This window comes from Helicoverpa armigera, chromosome 22 (genome assembly GCF_030705265.1).
Source record: "Helicoverpa armigera isolate CAAS_96S chromosome 22, ASM3070526v1, whole genome shotgun sequence".
Classification (NCBI taxonomy): domain Eukaryota; kingdom Metazoa; phylum Arthropoda; class Insecta; order Lepidoptera; family Noctuidae; genus Helicoverpa; species Helicoverpa armigera.
In genome coordinates, this window is record NC_087141.1 from 9,291,372 (window position 1) to 9,313,996 (window position 22,625).

Here is a 22,625-nt window from a genome sequence, read left to right on the forward strand (position 1 = left end):
GGAAATTATAAGTCTAGCCACAAAATTATTAATTGGACAATTGTCATCTAATTTACTAACTCGGCGTCGTTTTTCTTGATTTCATTTTTCTTGGCTCGTTTTTTTAGAATTTAATTTAGATTCAAAACATTGTATTAAAAACTGAACTTAGTGACGAAAACGAATCGCTGCAAAACCGACTCCACGTAGTCTTGTCTGCCCTACCCCTAGAGTGCAATTCAAAACCGCGTAGGCGCGGAGGGGCGAGGCGGCCTGCGAGCTGAGGCGCAGGTAGTTTCAGCGCTCGCCGCCGCGGCTGAGGCTGGCCGGCAGAGCCGGTCAGCAAGCCGAAGCCGCGGTGGTGAGCGTGAAAACCATCTGCGACGATAAGCTCGCATGGGACCGCCGGAGCCCCGCAGCGCCGGAGCCGTGACAGAAGTCATGCTTGCCGCATGTTGCATGCTTACTTCCATGCTCTGTCAATTGATATGGGATGTGTTATATTTTAAACGTACTGAGTAAAAAAAATTGAAGCTAAATAAATATATTTTATGATGTCATTTAATAGTATTTCAGAAGTTTACTTTAGTTTAGCATGCTACAAAAATTGTGGCTGACTTAGTAATTTAGAAGGCAACATAAATTTTTGGGGGCGAGTAATGATATTAAAAAGAAGCCTATTTAAATAGCACCCTATTTTAATTATATTTTCTATGTGACTTTTATTTAGCTTCTCTAAATAAAAGTCAAATGTTAATTATGCCAAATAATGAGTCTGATCGCTTAAACTTTAGTTTATTTTGTTTTATAATAATAAGTCATTTGTATAAAACAAAGATATGTTGTAAATTTTTTGTTTTAAATTTAATTATATCTTATTTTATATTTTTAATATGACTTTCCTTAACTTTTAAATGCAGAAACTAGTGGATTTTTAAGGCAGAAGTCCGTCATAATTAATCCAAATCATGAGGCTGATTATTTAAGTGGTTTAATATTTAGTTTATTTTAAGTTAAATGTCAATAACAATAACAAAAATGAAATTAAATATGTTTGTATTACTTTGCCCAAAAGGTCACGGGCAATATGTATAGTGCCCGGTCAATTTGATTATTTGAATAATTATTATCAAATTGCACTCTCATATTGGGCATTATTCATAATGACCGGGCATTATGTATACTGCCCAATTTATCACTTGGTCCATAACATAGCTACTGATGGACTTATCTTGCAATTAAAGCTTAGGTACTAGGATAAATGAAAATTATTAGTTATTTTTTCTAAAACTCGTAAAGTTAAATTAGGTAAGCAGGTAGATACCTATCATACATTGATGTATATTACATAACTAATCAGGGAATAGCAAGTCATCCTTTCAGCCATTTAGTTATCTGTGCTTTTGGGTATTCTAATCAATAGTTTATCTTATCGTTACAACTTGTGACAAACGGATTAATAGCAAATCTCCTGAAACTATTAGTTTCAAGGTAGGAGCGTCGAGTCAAAGTTTTAGCGGTTTCCCGGCTAGCTGACGAGGATTGATGGAAACAAATAATGCTCATTTCCAAGCTCATAGTTAAGTTCAATTCATGCTCTGTCTACCGTGAATTGAGTGAGTTGATGTAAGTATTCAAAGAGGACAATTTCATCTCTTTTCTACGTTCTTATAAGTAAGAGGTTCAAATGAAGGTATTACTGGTATTACTGGTACATGTCTGTGCCTTTGTAATGATTAATATATGGGTCATAGTTGGTAGGTGATGATGACCGTGAAAGGTTTTGGACAAATTAAAAGTAGGTACCTATTAGAGAAATTGGTTTACCTACTAATGTCATGTCCACGTTTTGAATCTATGTCCAAATCGAATTTTATGTCAGGTAAAACTTTGAATTTGTTTCGAGTGCCGTAATAATATGTTCAGGGATGCATTTCTAAGAGAATAAGGTCATTAGGTCTTAGAACCGACGAAAGAAACAGCAGAGATTAAAACCCCTTTTCGCTAAAGTTGCGAAAGAAATCCTCACATGACTGGAGTACGAGAGTGTGTCCGTAAGTGTTTCCCCACATGTCTATTGTTCTAGAGGTCAGTGATGGCACAAAGTGATAAATAATGTTCAGCTCAAGTTGCTGAACAATGCCTCCAGTGTTGCTTCTTACAATGCGTCGTAAACATTCTGACAGGGTTGGCAGAACAACCAGTGCATATACATTAACTACAAAATAATTCGACGGCTCCTAAGTATACTGTGTCAATTAACAAATGCGAATTGCACTTTTTTGTGTATTAACACAAATAACAATAACAATATTGTAAATACACAAAAAAGTGCAATTTGCAAAATTTGTTAGTTGACTCAGTATACTTAGGAGCCGTCGAAATATGGACAAAGTTATGTATTTTTTGGCAGAACTGTCAAATGATTTTCATGCGCCATCTTGCTGTATTCTGCAGTATTGTTTAGTTTTCATCTAAGTTTATGTTAAAAATAATAAATTAATTAAATAACAGAGGCTCACAACTGGCTCGTTGATATTTGTGGCGGAATTTTCGAGCTGAATTCCAAATGAATTATAAAATAAATTAGACGGACCTTTTTACGAAAAGGTTTCAATAAAGCTTTCAATAATGATAACATAATGCCCCATATTGAAGATGAAAAATTAATGGTTCATGACAGAATGAAAAAATGTATAAAAAGAAGATTATTCGTAATTAAAAATGAGTACCTAAACCTCCATAGCCTTTATTGAAAAAGAAAACATATAAAAGAGAAGAGAATAATAAAAAGATTTCAGACCTATATTAGGCTTCAGTGTCTACTCATGCTGAAAAGAAATAACCAATTTGAATTGAAATACCACAAAGACCATATTTTACCAAAAATAACACAAAGAATTGATAATTAACCGATTTCTATAATATATCCGTTGTTTTTTTATTAGAGATCGAAATACATAATTTACATGAAGTTTATGTCAAAGTTCAAACTCTAATCAAATTAACGGACAGACAGATTATAGACATCTACCGAGAATTCGATTTTCTTCAGATTTCCCATCCATTGAATATTTATCGCGTTTGGAAGTTGAGAACCCTACAGAGATTTCAGCCAGACGTACAGACATCGGTATTTTATATTTATAAGTCTAAAATTCTAGTTACATTTTGCCATCGCCAGCCACAGACGTTTTAGCTAAATGTTTTCTGCTGCCGTCATATTTTTAAATGAAATTCGTATGATATTTCGCATTTTTTGACCGTGGTGCAGTAACATAGATAGAGTTTTTAATTTTTAACGGTCATTTACTTCTCTTATGTCTACTTGCGTTTTGTATTTCGACCTTATGACATGAAACAACGGAATACGGTATCAGACATTGAATGACTACATATTGTCAAAGTAGAATAACAACCAAACGATGTTTGGCAATTTACTACTGTAAGAACTCCACTCCAAGGTATAGGACTCCTCTCCAAGAAAACGTCAACACTTTCAACAGACTATCAATCTTTATTCTTTTCAACATAATCTCGCTTAAACGACCGCACGGTACGGTGCTCCGCTCAGAATGCCGCCATTTGCCAAGTGTTGCTAGCTGCTACCTCCAACCGCAAAATGTCATTTTTAAATTATTTCGTTTGGTGAATCAATTGAACAAATTATTTTACTATTAAAAATTATAACATATGAAATTAGATATCTAAAATATATCCAAACCTTACACTCGTCCATCCTGACCTCGTGTATGTCCCCATACACGTACTAGGTGGGCTTACCTTACACTTGGCCAATAGCGATATTTTACAAAATTCATAAAAGGACAGCACCCCCAAAACGCCCCCCTTTCACCACTTCCTAGTGTTATGGCTGGGAAGAAGAAGTGGTGAAGAACAAACTTCCCAGCAACACAGCTGTCTATTACAATTTAATAATAATTGAATTACAACTTATACAATTCAACATCTTTTCAAATTATATCACAAAAATTAAAGCAAAAAAAGACAACACTGTATCTGTGAAGTAATCATTATCATTAATAAGCCTTACATATATTATATTGGCATAAATATATTGATTGAGACACCACAGTCAGAACACTAATGCTAACTCCTTCAACCATTCATTTCTGAAGGAATTACCACATAAACTCATCATGTGCCTCGAACCAATCAATTCTCGAGGACTTCCTATCCCTCAACCATTCATTTCTGAGGGTTTCAACTAGACGAACTCCTTCAACCATTCATTTCTGAAGGAGAAACTAGAATGCCTTCAACCATTCATTTCTGAAGGACTTACACCAAAAACTCATCTGCATGTGCTTCGAACCAGTCAATTCTCGATGATTCGTGACGAATTTCTCTCTCGCATCTTTAAACCAATCACTTCTTAGAGTCGAGGAGCGATATCTGTAACAATACTAAATTCATACAATGAACAAGTATCCGGTAAAAACAATTAAATCAAAATAATCTGTGAATGTAATATAAGAAAATAACTAATTTAATCTAATCTATACATCTGTTTCGCAATAAATAATCACATAATATTATATCTTTTAAAACGCTTATCTACATTTCATCATCACTACCATCATTACTCGATTTATACACTCAATCAATGCCGTCATCGTTCACCCCCAGTGACTCCGCATGAATCAAAAGACGCATTCAATCCACAGCCACGGCAGCGTTGCGCACACACTAGGCGTACGCGTACGCTCAAGTACTAGGACAGGAACCAGTCTCTACCTGTTGTTGCCTACGACCTTCGTAACATTAAAAACTTTAAACTTTTACCGTCATTCTGCAAATTCATTTTAGTAACTTGACCAAATCCTTTACTATAAATTCCAGCCTGCTTTCCATTCTTATCATAATACTCCTTTTGTTTTCCACTCTTATCATAATACTAAATCAATATCATGATCAACATCATTAGCCTGGGCTACTTCGTTTAATATGGGATTCATTTCACCATTCATTCACCTCCTCGGACCTATGGTCTTCTGCAAGCTATCATTATGACCCCACTGGATTTTCCCCATCTTACTATCCCGTTCTCTTTCGTCACTGCCCACGTTTTGCGCCTTCAATGCCTCCAATTTGGCGCGACCATATCGCTCCACTCGTCCGTCTGAGCGCGGATAAGCCACCGCGTTCAAACATTTTTCACGCCCTTATCCAGACAAAGCCTTTTAAACGCATGTGAAGTAAAACAACTACGGCGATTACTTATTAAACGGATGGGCGTCCTAAAATTATCAAATATATCATTTAAGACCTTGATAACATTCTGTGTATTAGTGTTCCTAACGGCTCTAATAAATACGATATTGTTAAAACATCAGCTACCACCAGTATGTGAGTATACCCAACTGTTGACTTCACAAAAGGCCCCAAGTGGTCTAAATGGAGTGAGAGACTCTACTTTAAAAGAGTTACTGACTGTAACCCTTATATCATTATTGCTATCATCCGAACATTTCGGTGGTTTGAGAATTTAAGCTCATTAAAATCCTTCTAAATAACTAGAAGTGGCTGCTCGGTAAACGTCTGCCCGATAAGAATTGGTGTGTCTAACAAATTATCGTTAACGACCTTGCAAGAAACAACCGCGTTTACCTCAACTCATGTTAAACCTAGATCCACGGAACCCAACGATCCCACCATACCATTTCTACATCTAATCTACGATTCAGTACGATTAACTTTCACGTTAACTATCTGTGGAAATTAATAACGAGAGCCTCTGTACCCATACCACAAGTTAAATCTTACCTTGGGTACCAGTGTTCACGAAATTATTGTACATGTGAAAATTGTAATCACTGATGTGTGTTTTCTCTTGTGTGTATCTTTTTGAGACAATAAACTATTTACAGCCTTACTTAATAATTTATGCTCCCACGAAACTTTTGTTTCTCGCGAGACTATAAAATGTGAACCCTTCATTTTTCACATTTATATGACCAAAACGAGTCATTCATTTATCGTAAGGTCATATCCAACTGAAAATTGATTGTCATGTGAACCCTTCATTTCTCACAGACACTCAATCTAAATAGCGAACCATTCATTTCTCACATAATTCAAAAGATCATCATTACTCAATCAATTACATGTGTCATCTTAATCTAAAGACTTCATTCGAATTCAAAGGAATATCATGGATAACTAACAATACTTAACAATACATAAAAGGAAGTAAGTAAACTTAAATATTAACCTTTTGACATTTCTAAGGAATAAAATCTTGGTACCCACTTGATATTAAACAATCAATGACAAAAATCAATTTATGGACAATTCCTTATCTCGCATCAATAAAAGAAAACAAAATATCGATAATCATTTTATAAAAATATTAATAGGTTATTCGTCATCATTTAATACTCATATTCATCAATTCATTTGTAATATTCTGGCTTATTAAAAAAACGTATAAAATTTTGATCCACCCTGAACATTCAGTATTGTGACCGCATTTTATAGTACTTTAAGCCACAATTTTTGGGTCCTAATACTTTGAAACAGGCACTACTTAAACACACTACTGCGTTTTACTTTACTTTACTATTAAAGTCAAAAGGACTTTGAGGAACGTAGACGTTTTGTTATACAAGAACGGAATTTATGTTCAGATATGTGTTCGAATTTTACTACAGCGTAACCAAATATTAGGATTGCTGTTTATTTCTAGAAACCGCCATTTCTTTCGGTTACTTTTTAAAATGACATCAAATGGAAAAGAACCACAAATAATTATTTATAATTTTCTTTTTAATCGGTAAGTATGAAAATGTGACTTCCGTTTTGTGACCAAATCTATGGTCACATACGGGCTGAGCTCAAAGTCACAACATGACTGATCCTATAAAGTTAAGTTTACATGGAAACAGTGATGTTGTTTCAGAAATTCAGAATAATAGTTTTCTGTGGGGATCAATTTTATTTTATTCATGTTTACAATCTTTATGTAAACGAGGTACAATATTTTTTTGTAATTATTTGTTCCATTATTGAAAAGATATAGTATTTCTTGATTATTATTAAATTTTGATCTGGAATATTACATAATTATAATTATAGCTTAATATTTTAAAAATTAATATCCGATGTGCATCAAAAGTCACATAACTGAAAGTTTGATTTTTGTTATAAAACGTTCAAAGAATTGTCGTAATTTGTGTTTTTTTTTCTTTTGACAAGATTGTTTTCTTTAATTAGTAGTAAAAATATTAATAATACTTTGTGTAATTTTTTTGTTAATATCATTCTCAATAGAGTCACATTCTGGAAGTGATCACACAGCTTTTTCCATCATATATTCGGATATTTTTTTTTTTTTCTAGTTATATTTTTGGCGTTCTAACTTAATTTTCGTTAATTTCAATCTATACACTATTTAAAAATAAACCAAAGTTGACACGAATAATAAAAAAAAGCTCAGATCTATCCTGTTTACTGAAACAGTTGTCGGTTTTGTGACCTACTTTTCCATTTATCGCATCGGATAAAGGCTTAGGACATTGAAGGTAAGGATGTCCTTCTTCTGCTTACAATTAAAATTCTTTATTGTTAATCAAGGACTGAAGTAACTGGTCAGGCATCTCGCAAAGCAAGTGCATTAGATTTCACAGTCCGATCACTGATTCTGTGGGTAATGCTAATGCAATCTACAGCTCGTTTTCCCGTGATATCGCACTGATTCAGCAAGTTTTTCATAATAATAAATCATAAATAGGTTCGTTCGTAGCATCTACTTCTACGTTTAACCACTTCACTGTCCACCAAGCAGACACAATAGTAAGACAATCGGTGTGTATCACATATGACTCATGGGACAGGGAAGTTATTAAGCATGTCCTCCAGGGTTTGACCATAATTTGTTCACAAGGAATGCACTAAGTAATTTCTCCTGACACTCCCGCCACGTAAATAGTTTAGAGTTTAAACTCTCATATCAAGTTTGGCCAATCCCTGCAGCTCCTGCATAGCAAAAGTATCGTCATTTGTCGTCCCAACCATCGGCCGAGGCGCACTCGTTCACCTTTCTAAGCCAAACATCCATGCGTTGATTTTTAGTAGTCGGATTAAAATCATTCAATATGTTTTTAAAATCGAAATGTTTCGATGGTGCGCCTTGAGCCATGGGTTGAGACGGCGACGCGACGGTACACGTTTAACGGAATTTAGTAGCTTTAAAAGATCGTTAGTAGTAAAAACTGGACTACATAACCTTCGTGATGGTTGCTGTTCCTGGTTGACATCCAGGTGCCCATCGTGGCAGTGCGGCGCTGATCTTTGCTGGCTCGCGCTCCTCTCTTGCTCTCCCAAACGTCGACTGCGACTTCCGCTTCGACTGCCAGTGTGGTTGCTTCGCGGCAACTCTCTTTCCGGCATCTCCAGCCTGTGCTGAGTCCAGCTGCCGGTGGCATCCATGCTCTGGTCTGGCAACTCACATAAAAATAACTCACGTTAGATCTATTCACAATAGCAAAATAATGGGATACTGAGATGAATAGACAAAATCGTAAATATCTTGGAAACGGTATCTCTCGTAAAAATAACTGAAAAATCACACCCCTTTTATATACCCAGTTGTGCCAAATTAGCTATCTATTGAGATATATATTTTGTTTTTTGGGTGGTTTTATAAAAACGAGGATTAAAATTATTTGAGGGTACTTCCGTAAAAACGTGGTTTAACCCAAAAAATTCATCTTAGAGAACGGCATGGTATCTGTATTTTAACCACCAAATAAATAATAACTTAGACACAAAAACATTGAAATTAAATTAATTCTATGCCAACCTATTGGCTTAAGGGCTAGGCTTTTTGGCAACCGATCACACTATTCTCTGTGAGCATTGTGCACACCTGTAACTGACTTATTTACACAGGACTAACAATTGTAAACTTATATATGCGTAAGCAATTGTAAATAAGTTGTTGGTGTGCCTTGAAATAAATAAACCTTTTCACGTGAATTTGCCCACCAAATTGGTATAAAAATAATAATTTATTTAAAATATCCAATACGTCAATTCCAAATTCAAATGGCTAACGCATAATCTAAACAAAAATAGAAGACGTGTACTTACGCAGTATTTGCGCTGTAGCCCACTTCTGAAATGTAAGAACTCCACTCCAAGGTATAGGACTCCTCTCCAAGAAAACGTCAACACTTTCAACAGACTATCAATCTTTATTCTTTTCAACATAATCTCGCTTAAACGACCGCACGGTACGGTGCTCCGCTCAGAATGCCGCCATTTGCCAAGTGTTGCTAGCTGCTACCTCCAACCGCAAAATGTCATTTTTAAATTATTTCGTTTGGTGAATCAATTGAACAAATTATTTTACTATTAAAAATTATAACATATGAAATTAGATATCTAAAATATATCCAAACCTTACACTACACACTAAATTTATAATAAGCATATGTACAGTTTGTATCCTTCGGTACCTAATTACCATTACATAGAAGCTGTAGGATTCCTCATGATACAACAATCTATAAGTAAATAAAGATAAGATTACGTAAGCACACAGCTTTCTCTGACTCACTCGACCTGTAAGATAACCTTTAGCAAGAAACTTACGAAAGTTATTTGCAACCTAGGACTTATTAACATGACTACATAATGTGTTAAAGTAAAATTAGATAAGTATATAAGAACATACAGGGTGGCCCATCCATAGGCGTACAAAAGAAAAATTTAGAAGCTCCAGGCTATGGGGTAGCCGAATCACCCCCATGTATGTTCAGTGATTTTTTGTACTTTAGGAGCTAGAATTATTTTAATTTTTATTTCAACATTGTTTTTTCTATTTAATCTTTTTTTTCCTAACGTTTGCAGATGTTTTTTTTTTGTGTAATTAATCATCACGATAGTAGCTAACACCTGAAAAAAGCAGTACTAAGTACTAAGTTGTAATATACTAAGTAAAAAAACTCAAAACCGATATTAAATCGTCAAATAAGTACTCCAAGTTCAAAAAGAAAAAAAAGCTATATGAAAGTATATACAGGTTCATATGAACGGCTATCAAGAACACGTGTGCCGACGCCAATCGGTTTGCCCCTTACTTTAATCGTTTGTGCAAATGTGTAGTTATGTCTGACCACACTGGGTTTTATACTAAACGATTGTACGTAAGCCTAATACTTGTATCTGTTCTTTTCTAAGAAGAAAATAGACTTCACTATCCTTAAGATTATCTGCAGCAATGTAAGGGATCCAAAGAAATATGGCGGCGATTTTTTGCCTATCACGCTCCCCCTGGGTCTTCCTTATCGTCGTTCAAATCACCTTCGCAGGCGTTTCCTAGCAAAAAGAATACGTGCGATTTCTCATTTCATGAATCAGGAACGTTTGACGGCAGTGTGGTTTCATCAGTTTTTATTTCGTTCCATCTTTTGTGTTCATATCATTTGCGATGTCCAGTGACCGGGCTAGTGTCATTTGCACCCTCCTGGATTCAGAGAAATTCCATTCTTAATGGCAGCTTGCGGGTAAATGGGGTCCGAGGAATGGTCCGCCAAAATCTTACATCTAAATACATGAGCTTTTATTATGTAAGGCTCCAAAATTGGAACACTGGGAACGATTTAGCGAGACAATGGACCGAATTGTGGAATTTATTTGGACCATTTTGCCCGCTGCCAAATTGGTTTTGAGAAAATGTTGATGGAAGTAAATGGTTGAATGCACTGATAGAAAAACCCTCTTAAAGAAATGAAGAACATTGTTTGTCCGATACCTTGGAGTTTTCCGACGATTGGATCGGGAAATCCGATCCAAGATAACACGATTATTAGCATTAGCAAAATTGCTTGTTCAGCAAAAAGGTTTCTTTTAATATCTCAGCCTAGTGGAAACATCGAAGAAATTACAAAGAAATGGCGTCATGCTGACAATAAATTAGATTCAAGTGAGGTTTGCATAAATAAAACTTTCAGGAGTTTTCTTTGCGTAATCCTGTTAAGGTAACATTGTTTTAAAAGGGCCTTTATTGCAATACACTTAGGGGTTAGTTTAATATAAACAGGACGACGTTAATGTATCAAAACGCACCTGTGTACATGTAAAAAACCCCTCATAGCGAAAGTGTGGGGTGAAGAGTAATTTAGGGTGATACATGGCATTGACGCAACCCTCGGCTCTTAGCCGTAATTACTAGGGGCCCCGTTTCAATGAACCTAGGAACTTCTAAGGCAGTAGTTATGCAGATGAAGGCACGGTATTCATTTCTTGGATTTTATGCTCGCCTGGTAGTTTAGGGGATTTTGTGGAACGCAGCGGGTGGCTTTCTTGTGTACATACTTTGATTTTGAATTGCTTTTCATTTAAGCGTGGAGAACATGATTAAAATGTTAAGTTACCTTATATAAACAGTCAACCGCTTAACTTGACGTATTTAAAACGTGAATACGAATTTCAAAACTACATAGTTCGATGAAAAAATTGCACTGAAAATCTGATCCGCAATATTCAATTTAGAAAGGATTATCAACAATTATTGGAAATTCCACCAGACATGCAATAACTCTTGGATTTCCAACAGCCAGTGCCCGAATGACATATCCAATTCATTACGTTTCAGTTCGACGTCTGACAATATTCGTGCGACTGGGCCAGATGTCCGACATTTTCTTGGAGCACAGATGACGCGAAAACCAGCCGTGATTAATGAGTTTTCTTTAGATTGTAGATGTAATGGTAGCAATCTACTAATGTAGGGAGTAGGTAGGTTGTTTTCGTTGATTGAAATGATGATGGTGGTTTGATTTTTGGTTATGTAACAACACATTTCTTAGGTTCTTATATTAGTTTGTTATCATCTTTAACTTTGAGATGGTCCAGATAAAGGAGAATTTTCTCGTCACTATTGTTATTAACTTTTGTAGTAAAATGAAGTCATTTAGAGAATAGTGGAAGGCTAATTCTTTGAAATCCAGCGTGGCAATGCAGCTAGCCTTTTGGGCACGATCCCCGCTGACTGGCGCTGACAGTGATGCGGATGAATATTTTGATACTTAGTTTTAATTTTTCCCCCTTTTTTTACTTTTGTAAATATGTAAATGTAAATATATTTGTAAAATACTAGTTTTATGTAAATATGAAATATTAAATCAGTGTCTAGGTAATTTTAAGTTCAATGAACTCTAGATCTTTATTGCTAAGTAGAATAATTCCAATTATGTCTTACAACCAAATATATTCACAACTCTATCCCGCCAATAAAACAATCATTAGATATTCTAACAAAGTAGCATTCGGTAGAATCAATAATTCCATTCAGAACGTCTGAACGAACTACAAATGTCATTAATCTGCGATATCAATGCATGTCGTGTGCCAGGAGCGGCAAATTGTAAGCCCACTGTGTCTATGCCTCTCTATGGTGTTACCGACATATTTGGAGAATTTAAACAACTGGATACGCAGTTGCAGTGCCTTCTTCTCTGCCAAGAGGGCTATTCATACTCCTTATGTGGGTGTACCTAAGCTTCAATTTTGTTGTGTGCGTCTATTACTATGTGTTACGTAACCTCAAACCGCGCGCGTAAATTCGCAAATTCTTTGACATACGTGGAGTTTGGTACATAATATAATTGTATTAATAGCGTCCTAGTCGATTCACGGCAACGGCGACTGTTCTCTGCTCATATCTGCCAGCTGCGCAGGCCATGTTATAGTGCCCGAGAATTTGCTCAGACACAGTTGTACTTTCTATTCCTTCACTCTCATAGCCCGATGGGATGGCAATCCGACACGACCGGAGGAGACTGTAGTGATTGGTGCATGCATATGTCGGTTCCTGTGGGTTAACTGGTCTATGCCGACATGGAGCGCCATGGTTTAATGCAGTTGGCTGTTATTGCGATGTCCTCTGGCATGGTGAGGCTGGCGGCTATTGATGGCAGGATAACGTAATGCATGTTACTACTGCTTTTGTACGGATTTGTCGAGAATGGTATCGGTACCATCCTATCTATCTGTTACTTTGTTTAATGCGTCATTGTTTTGAGATTTTTGTGAATTTTGGGGCAAAACTTACCTACTTTACTGTTCTACTACTACTGCTACTAGTTCGGCTGAATCTACATGTCCGATACCTTAATAGTTATCATGTAGGTTCTAGTGCCTGCATGATACTGAGAGATATAGATATAGATGATACAGAGAGTAATTTATGACAGTAGTTGCTGTTTTAGCACCGATCCCTACCGCTTTTATGAACAGCATATCCTCGACAATTGACGACCAGACAGACTAACAATAGGTAGTTACTTAAGTCAGAATTTCATTTCAATAAAATGTATGACCCTATTTAAAAGTCCTAAAATATTATAATGAATGGAGTTTCCAAAATTAACTTTAAAGCCCTGGTAGCTTTGAGCTTAAAGTATTTCAAACCAATCAAAACTCCGAGCAACATTAACCCAAAGTATCAAAGGTAACATTTGCAAAATAAATTAAATGAAAGGCAAATCTTTGAGCGTTTGAACGAAGTTTTAACCAAAGCTTTTGATGTTGTTAAGCGGTTTGACCTTAGATCAGTTAACTAAATGGAACCGCCACAAATACAAAAGTGCGTGAGTGTTGAAAAGTCAGTCAATTTTCGCGAGATTTCAACTTTCGATCACATACTTAGTTAATTAAGGAAGCATACGACAAATTATTAACAGAGGCATCTAAGTTGCGGAATCTATCGACGGAAACCGCGCTACTCAGGTAGGGCACAGGGCTTCACAAAGAACAGAGTTAGGTTTTAGTCAATAAAAGTCATCAATTTGATAACAGACATCCCTTAAACTGCACCCACAGCGGGAGGGGTCATTTGATGAAATCCCAGAAAAAAAAAGAAATGGGAACGTGAAGGCACGGCAATGGCGTCTCCAGTTGATTTCACACTCTAAGACTAAAAAGTTTGAGTTATTTCACTCTCATTATGATTTGTTTAATTTGCCTGAGTGCTCTCAATGTTTGTTTTCCGTGCTGCCGAAGATTAAAGAGGTTATTACTGGCCTCGTCATGTGAGCTTCTAAACAATTAGTGGTAATGAATATGTACTTAAGTCCTCCATTTAAGACATGAGAATCCTACGTATATTAAGTTTCATTTGTGTGTAATTAATTAGAAAGCGATTATGGTGTCTCTCACTTGATAGGTTTATCAAATAGGTACGTTTGTTCATTTTGTGAATTTCTGACCACTATAGGTATATGGAAGAAGAAACATGGTGGGTTTTAGTCAGTAAGAGACTACAATCCCTCATATTGTACCCACAGTGGAAGGGGTAATTTGATGATTTCCCATAAAAAGGGGTAAATGGAATCGTATTTTTAGTCTTACTAGTACATTTTGCAAAAAAAAAAACATGGTTACAGTTTTAATTTGTTTGTTTTTGTAATGTAAGTTTAAGTGCATAAATCTCAAGTCCCTAGTGGTTAAACTTGGATGCGCGATTTTTAAGCGATTGAAGGTTTTATGCGCTCTGGAATGTGGCCAAACAGGGTCCAAGCCAAAACGACTCCTACCAAGACTTATGATCACAAGGGAACAATATTGCGACTCTTGACCTGAAAGATTCTGCATTGTGTGCAAGGCTTGATGCAGATTACCTGTTTAATAGATGTAGGTAAATCATTTTCGCTGACCTTTTCGTGCAGATGGGACGAAAAAATAGTACATTTGTAGACTATAGTGTTTGGTCGTCTAATATTTAATTTTTGTTTGTATTTTTAGTCATCTTGTGTGTGTCTCATGCTGTGTGAATAAATGGCTTTTCCTCCTTGTATTTTATTTTTTTAATGTAGCTACAGGAAAGTCAAACTTTATCTCGATGATTTTCTAAGCCTGAAAAAAAGTTCACTGTATAAAATGCTTGCCTTCGTATCAACATCGTGGAATGGCACCGCAAACCAGGGCTTCCCCGTCAAGCTCCTCCGAAACCCTGCTTCTCTCTCCACCAGGCCCTCAGGAGTGCCCACATGCGCCCACAGGACCACTTGCACCACCTTCAGCCGAGGATGCACTCTCTTGTACACCTCCTCCAAACGCACTCCAAAATCATCACTAGCGTCACTTATGTTCGCGAAAGAAAAATATATCCCACACACGGCACCCTCACCCTCTTCCACGCAGTCGGATAAAGCTTCTAACGTCGATATATTCTCGAATTTACCATTCTGAGTCCCCGATTCACACTTGACTAAAACCTTCCCGAACAGTTTTTCGCGCCAATCCATTTTCGATCTTCTACAATTTAGAATTTTAGACACACATCCATGATATCAAGAAGGTTGTTACACGTGCACACTAAAAAAAGTTTGTTTATTTATCTGTGTTTGGTTTTAAATATTTACACAACGAAGCAGACGCGGTTGCATACCACTATAAACTTTTATTTCCAATAAACAAAATAAAACCACAATATTTAGCACAAGTTTGCACGTCTGGAAAGGAATGCGAATCAAAACTTTTTTGTTTTGTTTGCGAACTTAGTTGTGACTTGAAGAGTTATAGAAATGAGTAATTACTAAGTTTTGAGTGAGATTAGTCATGAAGCACAGGATGTGGTGAAGCAAATATAAGTTTTATTTTTAAATGAATGACGCGTGCGCGCTGGGGAGTAACGCGGTGCAACGCCCGCTCGCTCCCGTAAACAAAGCCAGACTGAAGAGGGAAGAGCGGAGCCCTCCATGCAGACATAGAGCAAACATTTTATAACAAACAGACGCGAGACATCAAAAAAAGCTTCGCTCATATTTGTCCTCTTTGGATGTAAATACCTATGCGTTGTCGCTTGATTTGTTTGCTTTTTAAATGGTTTTGGTAGACAGCATTTTTTTTATTTGATATTTAGCATTTGATACTGACCTTTTTGGTGCTTGTATATATTTTTTTATTGCTAAGTAGGTATCTAATCTAATAAGACCAATACTATCTGCATTTATCTTTTCTTTATTCTTTTTCTAACTGCTTGTAAAACTTAAACGTACGTCGACTTTTTGCAGCTTGTATTGTTGTAGTGTGCCGCTTGTAATTAATTCCTCAGCCAATTGAGATTGTTTGCTGAATAAGTTCTCTAATTACTGCCGTGAAAGCGAGGGAGGTAAAAAGAAGTGCAGTAGAGCATCGTAATTGTGAAGTTGGTGGTGCCTTAATCACGCTTGGGTGGCTCCAGGAATTGGTCTGAAATTTTTAGAAAGTGGAAAAACTGTGGAAGGTTGTTTCGGACTAATTAGAATCTGATTAAAGATTGCAGGTAAATGATGTGTGGCTTTTAAAAAATCATGATGTATCTTCATACATCATAATTATTCAAATCTCGTATTTGTGAAGTTTTTGCTTGCAAAAAATCTCGCGCAGGCCATGAATTAATTTCGATTGATTATGTCATAATGATGCAATGCTATATGTCGGTAGGCACCTATAGATACCTATATATTTGCACAATCATTGTGCAAAAATAAGACGGTACGGTCAGCGTCAAAAGTAGCATAACATATCAAAATTTTCAAAGCTAGCAAGCCATTTACTTAACTTCTAAAACTTAAAGTAGATAAAAAAGTAGATGAATACCCTGGTAAGTTATCGACACAAGGTAGGTAGGTGTTTAGTAGTGGATAAGTGGATTTGTTCAGCTACTTTTGAAGCTGACTTAGGTAGGCACTTGAATTTTTAGACGCTTTAAAATAGCAATCCGATGTTTTCGTTTTTTCAATATGTCTAGAAAAAAAAAACGAAATAGTTCCTTCTAATAAGTTCGTAGGTATGGTCTAGTCTAGTCTAGACAATTCGGTTCTTTTTCAAGAGGTCAAAATACCAAGATCAAATAATCCGACTACATGCATAATACCTACATAATGTATTTTTAAAATGCTTATGAATAGTTAATTGCCAGTTCCTAATGTTCTATTTTATATTTGTTGCCTGTTTATATTTTTATGCAAATAGCTTTTGGATCATGCTCGAAAAAGTACTGAGTCGCATCAGCTGATGCATTTTTTTAATGCAAATCCCCTTTATCGTCGATTGTGATGTAGCCTTTAGTGAGTGTCATTTGCAACGAAATGATCCAAAATTCAATCAAAATAACCCAACAAATAGAGCCACGCATTAATAGATAAAGTGCCTCCGATTGATTGCTCTTTCGCTGTTTGGCGGGACGCATTGAATGCGCTAATACATGCCATGACACTGCCGACTTAATGAGCTCCTGAATAATTAACACAGGAGCCAGTTATTTGGAACGGATTGGAACCTATTCCGATGGGATGGCTCCTAAATAATTAACACAGAAGCCAGTTATTTGGAACCGATTCCGATGGCTCCCGCCCGGAATTGGGGACGACAATTTATCATAGCTAGGTATAGTTCGGTGATGGGTAGTTATTCAATGATTAATGATTTGTGCGTCCGGGTTTTCGTCTGTACAATTTCAAATATTGAAGCTAGATTTTAATTTTGATTACCTAGTACAGATAGAAAATTAGTGGTGGCTGGCGTACCTATAATGCGTTTTTCAAATAATTGAAATTGTCCATTCGGATTTTCTTTGAAAGCTTTTTTATAAATTGTTAACCAATATGCGAATGAGGGCTTACAATTCATATACCTACGTACGTTGGTACCATTCTGTAAACACAAACAAAAGACTTATAAAGAAGGAAAATAGTAGATAAAGAGGTAAATAGGTAGGTAGGTACCTAGCAAACTTTTATTGAATACTTAGGTACATTGAAGGACAATAAAAAGAACAAGTTGGACAAAAGCTTGTCATAAAAGAGGGCCCTAATACCCGTGAGTGTTGTTTCTGTTAGTAGTTACATACATACAGATAGACAGGAGGGACGGTGATTGTTATGTCCGAAGTTTGTCTGTCGCGAGATGCTGTCCGCAAGTTTTTTCTTGTTTGTTGTCTGAGCACAAAGTTATGGCGCTTTGTACCTGTTTCAGTTTATTCATTTAACGTTATTTTAGGTATATATTCAGTCCATTTTATAAATTGAAAGTTAAAGTACGTTGTTTATGGGAGTATATTTAGGGGCATTCGAAAATTGCTAGATTATTTTAGAAAATAACATTTTCCACATCGATTTTAAGGTACCGGAGCCAGAACAATATAAAATTGTCCGCGACTTACCGCTACCGGCGCTTCCGCTATGGCTATCACTACAACTGTCGCTATCGATGTGCATATAAGGTAGTAAATAGGGGAACTAGGTACTTATATAAGCGAGTATATAGGTTGGGAATAGGGAAAGTACATAAGGAGTACAAAAGGGAGGAAATAAGAAGAAGACGTCGCGTCGCAAGCAGAAAGCATGTAGGTACTTTTTGGTAGATATGTTCAGGGGTTACGTTGATCTGTTGATGAACGCCTAAGCAAACGTCACTATCAAATTAGTGACAATGTCAGACACAATTGACAGTTTGATAACAAATCAATAGTTGAGTGCCGGCGATTCAAAAAGATCGCTACTTATATGAAATAATTACTTAAATTGTTAACAATAAATTGAACAAGAATGGAAAATCCAGTCTATAATATAAGTTCTAGTGACAGTGAGGATGAGACGAGCCGTAAACCTGGACTGCCTCTGTCCGCGGCAACAACAAATAAAGAAATTCTGGCCGTGGTTTCAGACGACGATGCAAGTGAGTTGTTTAAAATAAATATTTACTTTTTAGGGCTCCCTAAGTTAGGAGTTAACGGACAAGAGCCTTCAAAAGACCTCATGATATAAATTAAAACAAGAATGGATTTTTTGTACCCATAGAGGGATAATTGATTTGATTTGATTTCCCTCTAAAACAAGACATGCAATAAGACGACAATGCATATAAACTCAAACTCAAACTCAAAATATTTATTTGCATGTTAAGGTTGTACAGATCTTAGATATAGGTTTAGGTTCAGCTTAACGGCCTTTTGCAGGCGTTGCAAAAATGTGAGGGCTTATTGCTAACTTACTGTCTATTTCTTATATTCTAGACATAATACATTACGTGCAAACTACCGGTTAGTGTGTCATTTTTTATGAAAAATTTTCTAAGTCCCAAAACCCTTGCACACCCTTTGCTACACTCCAAGCCACTACTACTATGTACTAATATTAATTGAAAATATTCTCTATTGTTTAAGATTCAGATGATTTGCCGGAGGTCGCATTAGAAGGCACTGAGACACAGCCCACAGACTCACAATCCGATCAAATCAGTGGGAAACGGAAGATTACTGGTTAGTAATTATTTTATATACTTACTAAATTTATTGAGGTATACCGATTTTCAAAGTTACGTCTCTAGCAGTTGTGTAAAAAAATATCATTGTGTTTCTTGTGTCTGCATTAAATTTTAAATGTTAAACGAATTATGATATAAACATTTTGTAAAACTTCAGGGAGCCCAAAAGGCAAAGGCAAGAAGAAATCAAAATCATCAATAGACAAGGAAATAAAAAAACAGAAGTTGGCTGAAGAGAAGTCTGCTAAGAAGATAGCTGAAAACACAAACAAGATTTACAAGCCTGGAGAATGTATGAAGGTATATATTTATGTGAAAAGTAATCTGTATTGTGTTGGTTACAGGTGTTGGGTATAATTATAATTTATAGTTACAGTCCATCAGTCAGCCCGTTTGGGCACACAATAATTAAGGCCCATTCGGGCAGCTACATTATTATTTATTACAAAATACAAAATTATATAAATTATAAACTAGTTACTTATTTTAAAAGAAAACTGGCCAATTCAAATTGAATGGACTCCAGAAATATATATGATCTGAGAAAATTCCTAGTAATAAGTCCCTTTTTTGCCTTTGGGTACCCAAAAAAATATGATTACTTATTTACACTTCTTGCTAAATGAAAAATGGTGAACTTAACAATTTAGGCATTATCTACCAGCCTACCTTACGGTGGTGGCATGAAATGAAATGTTTATTTCCTATCCCATTAACTATCATTCTATTCTATTCCATCTTAAGTCTAAAATATTCTCCCTCAGTACATGAACGTAGAAGGTCACCCAACACTTTGGGAGCGGTGGTACATGTCAGACGTGCCCCGTGAGGTGACAGCTGCCGGGGCTCATGTGGTACAAGCCAGTGATCTGTGTGACCCTGCGCTTGTCGTGTGGAGTAGAAACCTGCCGAGGAGCCTGGAGAAAGATGGAGGACAGGTATGAAAGGCCCTGTTTGTACATCTAGGTACCTACATTTTATCTTAGAGGTCTTCGAATAATTATTGTTGTGACGTTTCATCCTATAGTTAAATTTTGAGTCTAACAATGCTGACATACTGCAAGAATATTTAATTCTGTCTTAGTGTCCATCGTTGTGTTTAAATCGCACACGACATGATGCTTGTTAATGCCGCTCTTATTTCTATAATGTTTCATTCCATGTTTTTTAGTTATTTAAAACAAAATTACCATGATGAGAGCCGTCAAGACACATCTATGTACCAGTTTTTATATTATTTTTCTGATTAAAATACCTTTTTCCAGGTAAAGCTAACCCCCGCCCGTACATCATGCTCCCGCGCCCTGTACATAAGCGACGCGGACGAGCTGAGCTCGCACGTGCGGACACACTCGCTCGCGTCACAGCTCGCGCAGGCGCAGCAGCTGTGTGACTGTAGTGTCACACTGCTTGTGTTCAACCAGGACTACTTCAAGTGAGTGTCGGAGTTAGCTCATAGGTGACGCGGACGAGCTGAGCTCGCACGTGCGAGTTCAGCTCGTCCGCTCGGCTTCAACAGAGTTTATTACATTTGAAGCTATAATTAAGTTTGAATTTTACGGTGCGTCCTATGTGAGCGATATTATTTATTTCCTTATTAGCTCTAGCTACTTTTAAAATATATAATTTTTTACATCAACAGATCGCCTCGTCGCAAAACTTCGAACAGTAATCGAACACCAGTAACGGAAGTTGAATTTGAATTGGCCATTACAGGTATGATATGAAATTAAAATAGCAGAAGTTACTTACATACCTACATAAGAATATCCTGAAAACACCCAAACGTTTCTTAACTTACTTTTTAAACGACTTTCATCGCAAAACTTATCCAATTGTGACCAATGACAAAATTATTTTTGAGCAGCATTTAAAATTGAGTTATGTTCTAGTATTTGGCCGTAATTATGTTTTTTATTTTCAGATCTGCTTGTAAGCACGGGCTGTGACACAGTGATAGCGAGCACGCCGAATGAGTTAGCGCTTACCATCGTGCAGTTCACTAAGGCAATCGCTGAAGCACCCTTCAAGTAAGTACATTTTGTGTATTGTGTACCTAACTAACTTCCTCACGGGTTCTAGGGGAATTGCTTAGCGTACCTGGATATAAAACCTCCTGGGCTGTTTGAATAAAACCTTCGGTGAAAAGTGCTAATGAAAAAACCTAAGATTTTTTTAAACAAACATTTTTGGGTTCTTCTCGTGATTACCACGCGTGTTAAACTAATCAAACCAATAATCCTTTCAGTTTAGTACCTAATATGTATTGGCAGATTTACGCGAATTACTTACTATTTTATTATTTCAGAAAAGCGAAACGCTTGTGTGACGAACAAGCTGAGTTCTACATGAGAGGTGACAACAAGAAGTGTGTAGCAGTCGATAAAGATGGTCAGTGTTGAAGTCGTTTTCTTATTTATTTTTATTTCGAATTATTGACAGACATTTCATAACGACGACTGTTTACTAGAAAAAAATTATAATAATAAAGCAGAGTGGAAACTTAAACTAGGCCAACACCAAATTGGTAGAAAATGGTTAAGATGATGAATATAAAAATATGTTTTAGGTAATATTGTATTTGTTTATACTACAGGAGCTGGAATGGGCCGACTCTGGCAGCAGATGATAGCCATACTGCCGCAGTCCAGCCTCGAGGTGTCCAGGGCTCTCTGTGCCAAGTATAAGACTCCACTTGAATTGTACGAGGTAACATACCACGCTAATTCCTCCTATAATACATAGAAGTTAATCAGACGTTTGATTCGTATTTAAGCATAAAATAAACTCAGAACTTCCTTTTTTGACTCTGTTAAAACACTAAAACCTCCTGGATGTAACAAATACTTTTCTGAAAACCGCATCCAAATGCTTTAGCTTAAGTCGAGATAATCGCGGACAAACATACATACAAACAGGTCAAACTGAAAACCTATTTTATTTAAGGCCCGCTGTTCTGGATATATGCGCCCTTAGTATTTTCAGATGCCATACAATGTATTTATAAAACTCTTTCGTCTTTTCTAGGAGCTGAGCAAAGACAAAATAGAGGAAGTAGCAGACATAGGAGTGTCTCGGGCTGCAGTCGCCGGCTCCAAGTCGCGGCGCATCGGCCCGGAGTTCGCGCGGAAACTGCACACGCTGTTCACTGCAAGCCGCGGGGATATATTAATTGACTGAATCTGATCTCATTTACATTAAATAATAAATTATGTGACTCATCTCTTAATCTAATTATGTAGTTGTTTTATTTATATTTGTAATTCACGCGGTGAAAGGAATAATTCGAAAAAAAACTCAAAAATATTCGCTTAGTCTTTCAGTTCACAAAGGTAATCTTTGTCAGGGTCCAGCTTCCTGCTCCAAAA

The 22,625-nt window shown here is 36.4% G+C and overlaps 2 protein-coding genes and 1 long non-coding RNA gene across 3 annotated transcripts in view; 1 reads left to right on the forward strand and 2 right to left on the reverse strand.

Annotated features, from left to right (window-relative positions):
* LOC110373663 (nucleoredoxin) overlaps window positions 1-15,691 on the reverse strand; it is a 55,995-nt gene extending 40,304 nt beyond the window's left edge. Inside the window, exon 1 of the mRNA XM_064040360.1 lies at window positions 14,895-15,691. Coding sequence (XP_063896430.1) covers window positions 14,895-15,254 — 360 coding nt within the window. The 5' untranslated portion in view covers window positions 15,255-15,691. The remainder of the gene's footprint in view (window positions 1-14,894) is intronic.
* LOC135118469 (uncharacterized) lies at window positions 3,477-9,403 on the reverse strand. Its single transcript, XR_010277599.1, has 2 exons — window positions 8,228-9,403; window positions 3,477-4,395 (listed from the first exon to the last, which is right to left on the reverse strand). It is a non-coding gene; the product is annotated as an uncharacterized LOC135118469 (long non-coding RNA).
* Window positions 15,692-18,462: 2,771 nt separating the features above from the next.
* LOC110373654 (crossover junction endonuclease EME1) lies at window positions 18,463-22,481 on the forward strand. Its single transcript, XM_064040465.1, has 10 exons — window positions 18,463-18,669; window positions 19,157-19,252; window positions 19,415-19,557; window positions 20,022-20,195; window positions 20,523-20,692; window positions 20,900-20,973; window positions 21,182-21,287; window positions 21,566-21,648; window positions 21,854-21,966; window positions 22,285-22,481. The coding sequence occupies exons 1-10, from the start codon at window positions 18,540-18,542 to the stop codon at window positions 22,435-22,437; spliced, it is 1,242 nt and encodes a 413-aa protein (XP_063896535.1). The 5' UTR covers window positions 18,463-18,539; the 3' UTR covers window positions 22,438-22,481.
* Window positions 22,482-22,625: the final 144 nt, after the last annotated feature.

Bases quoted from the DNA above. Each gene is read 5' to 3' on its own strand.
- LOC110373654 (XM_064040465.1), top strand. From the start codon at position 18,540: ATGGAAAATCCAGTCTATAATATAAGTTCTAGTGACAGTGAGGATGAG. The intron at 20,196-20,522 runs GTATGAAAGGCC...ACCTTTTTCCAG, and splicing joins TGGAGAAAGATGGAGGACAG to GTAAAGCTAACCCCCGCCCG. The intron at 20,974-21,181 runs GTATGATATGAA...TTTTATTTTCAG, and splicing joins ATTTGAATTGGCCATTACAG to ATCTGCTTGTAAGCACGGGC.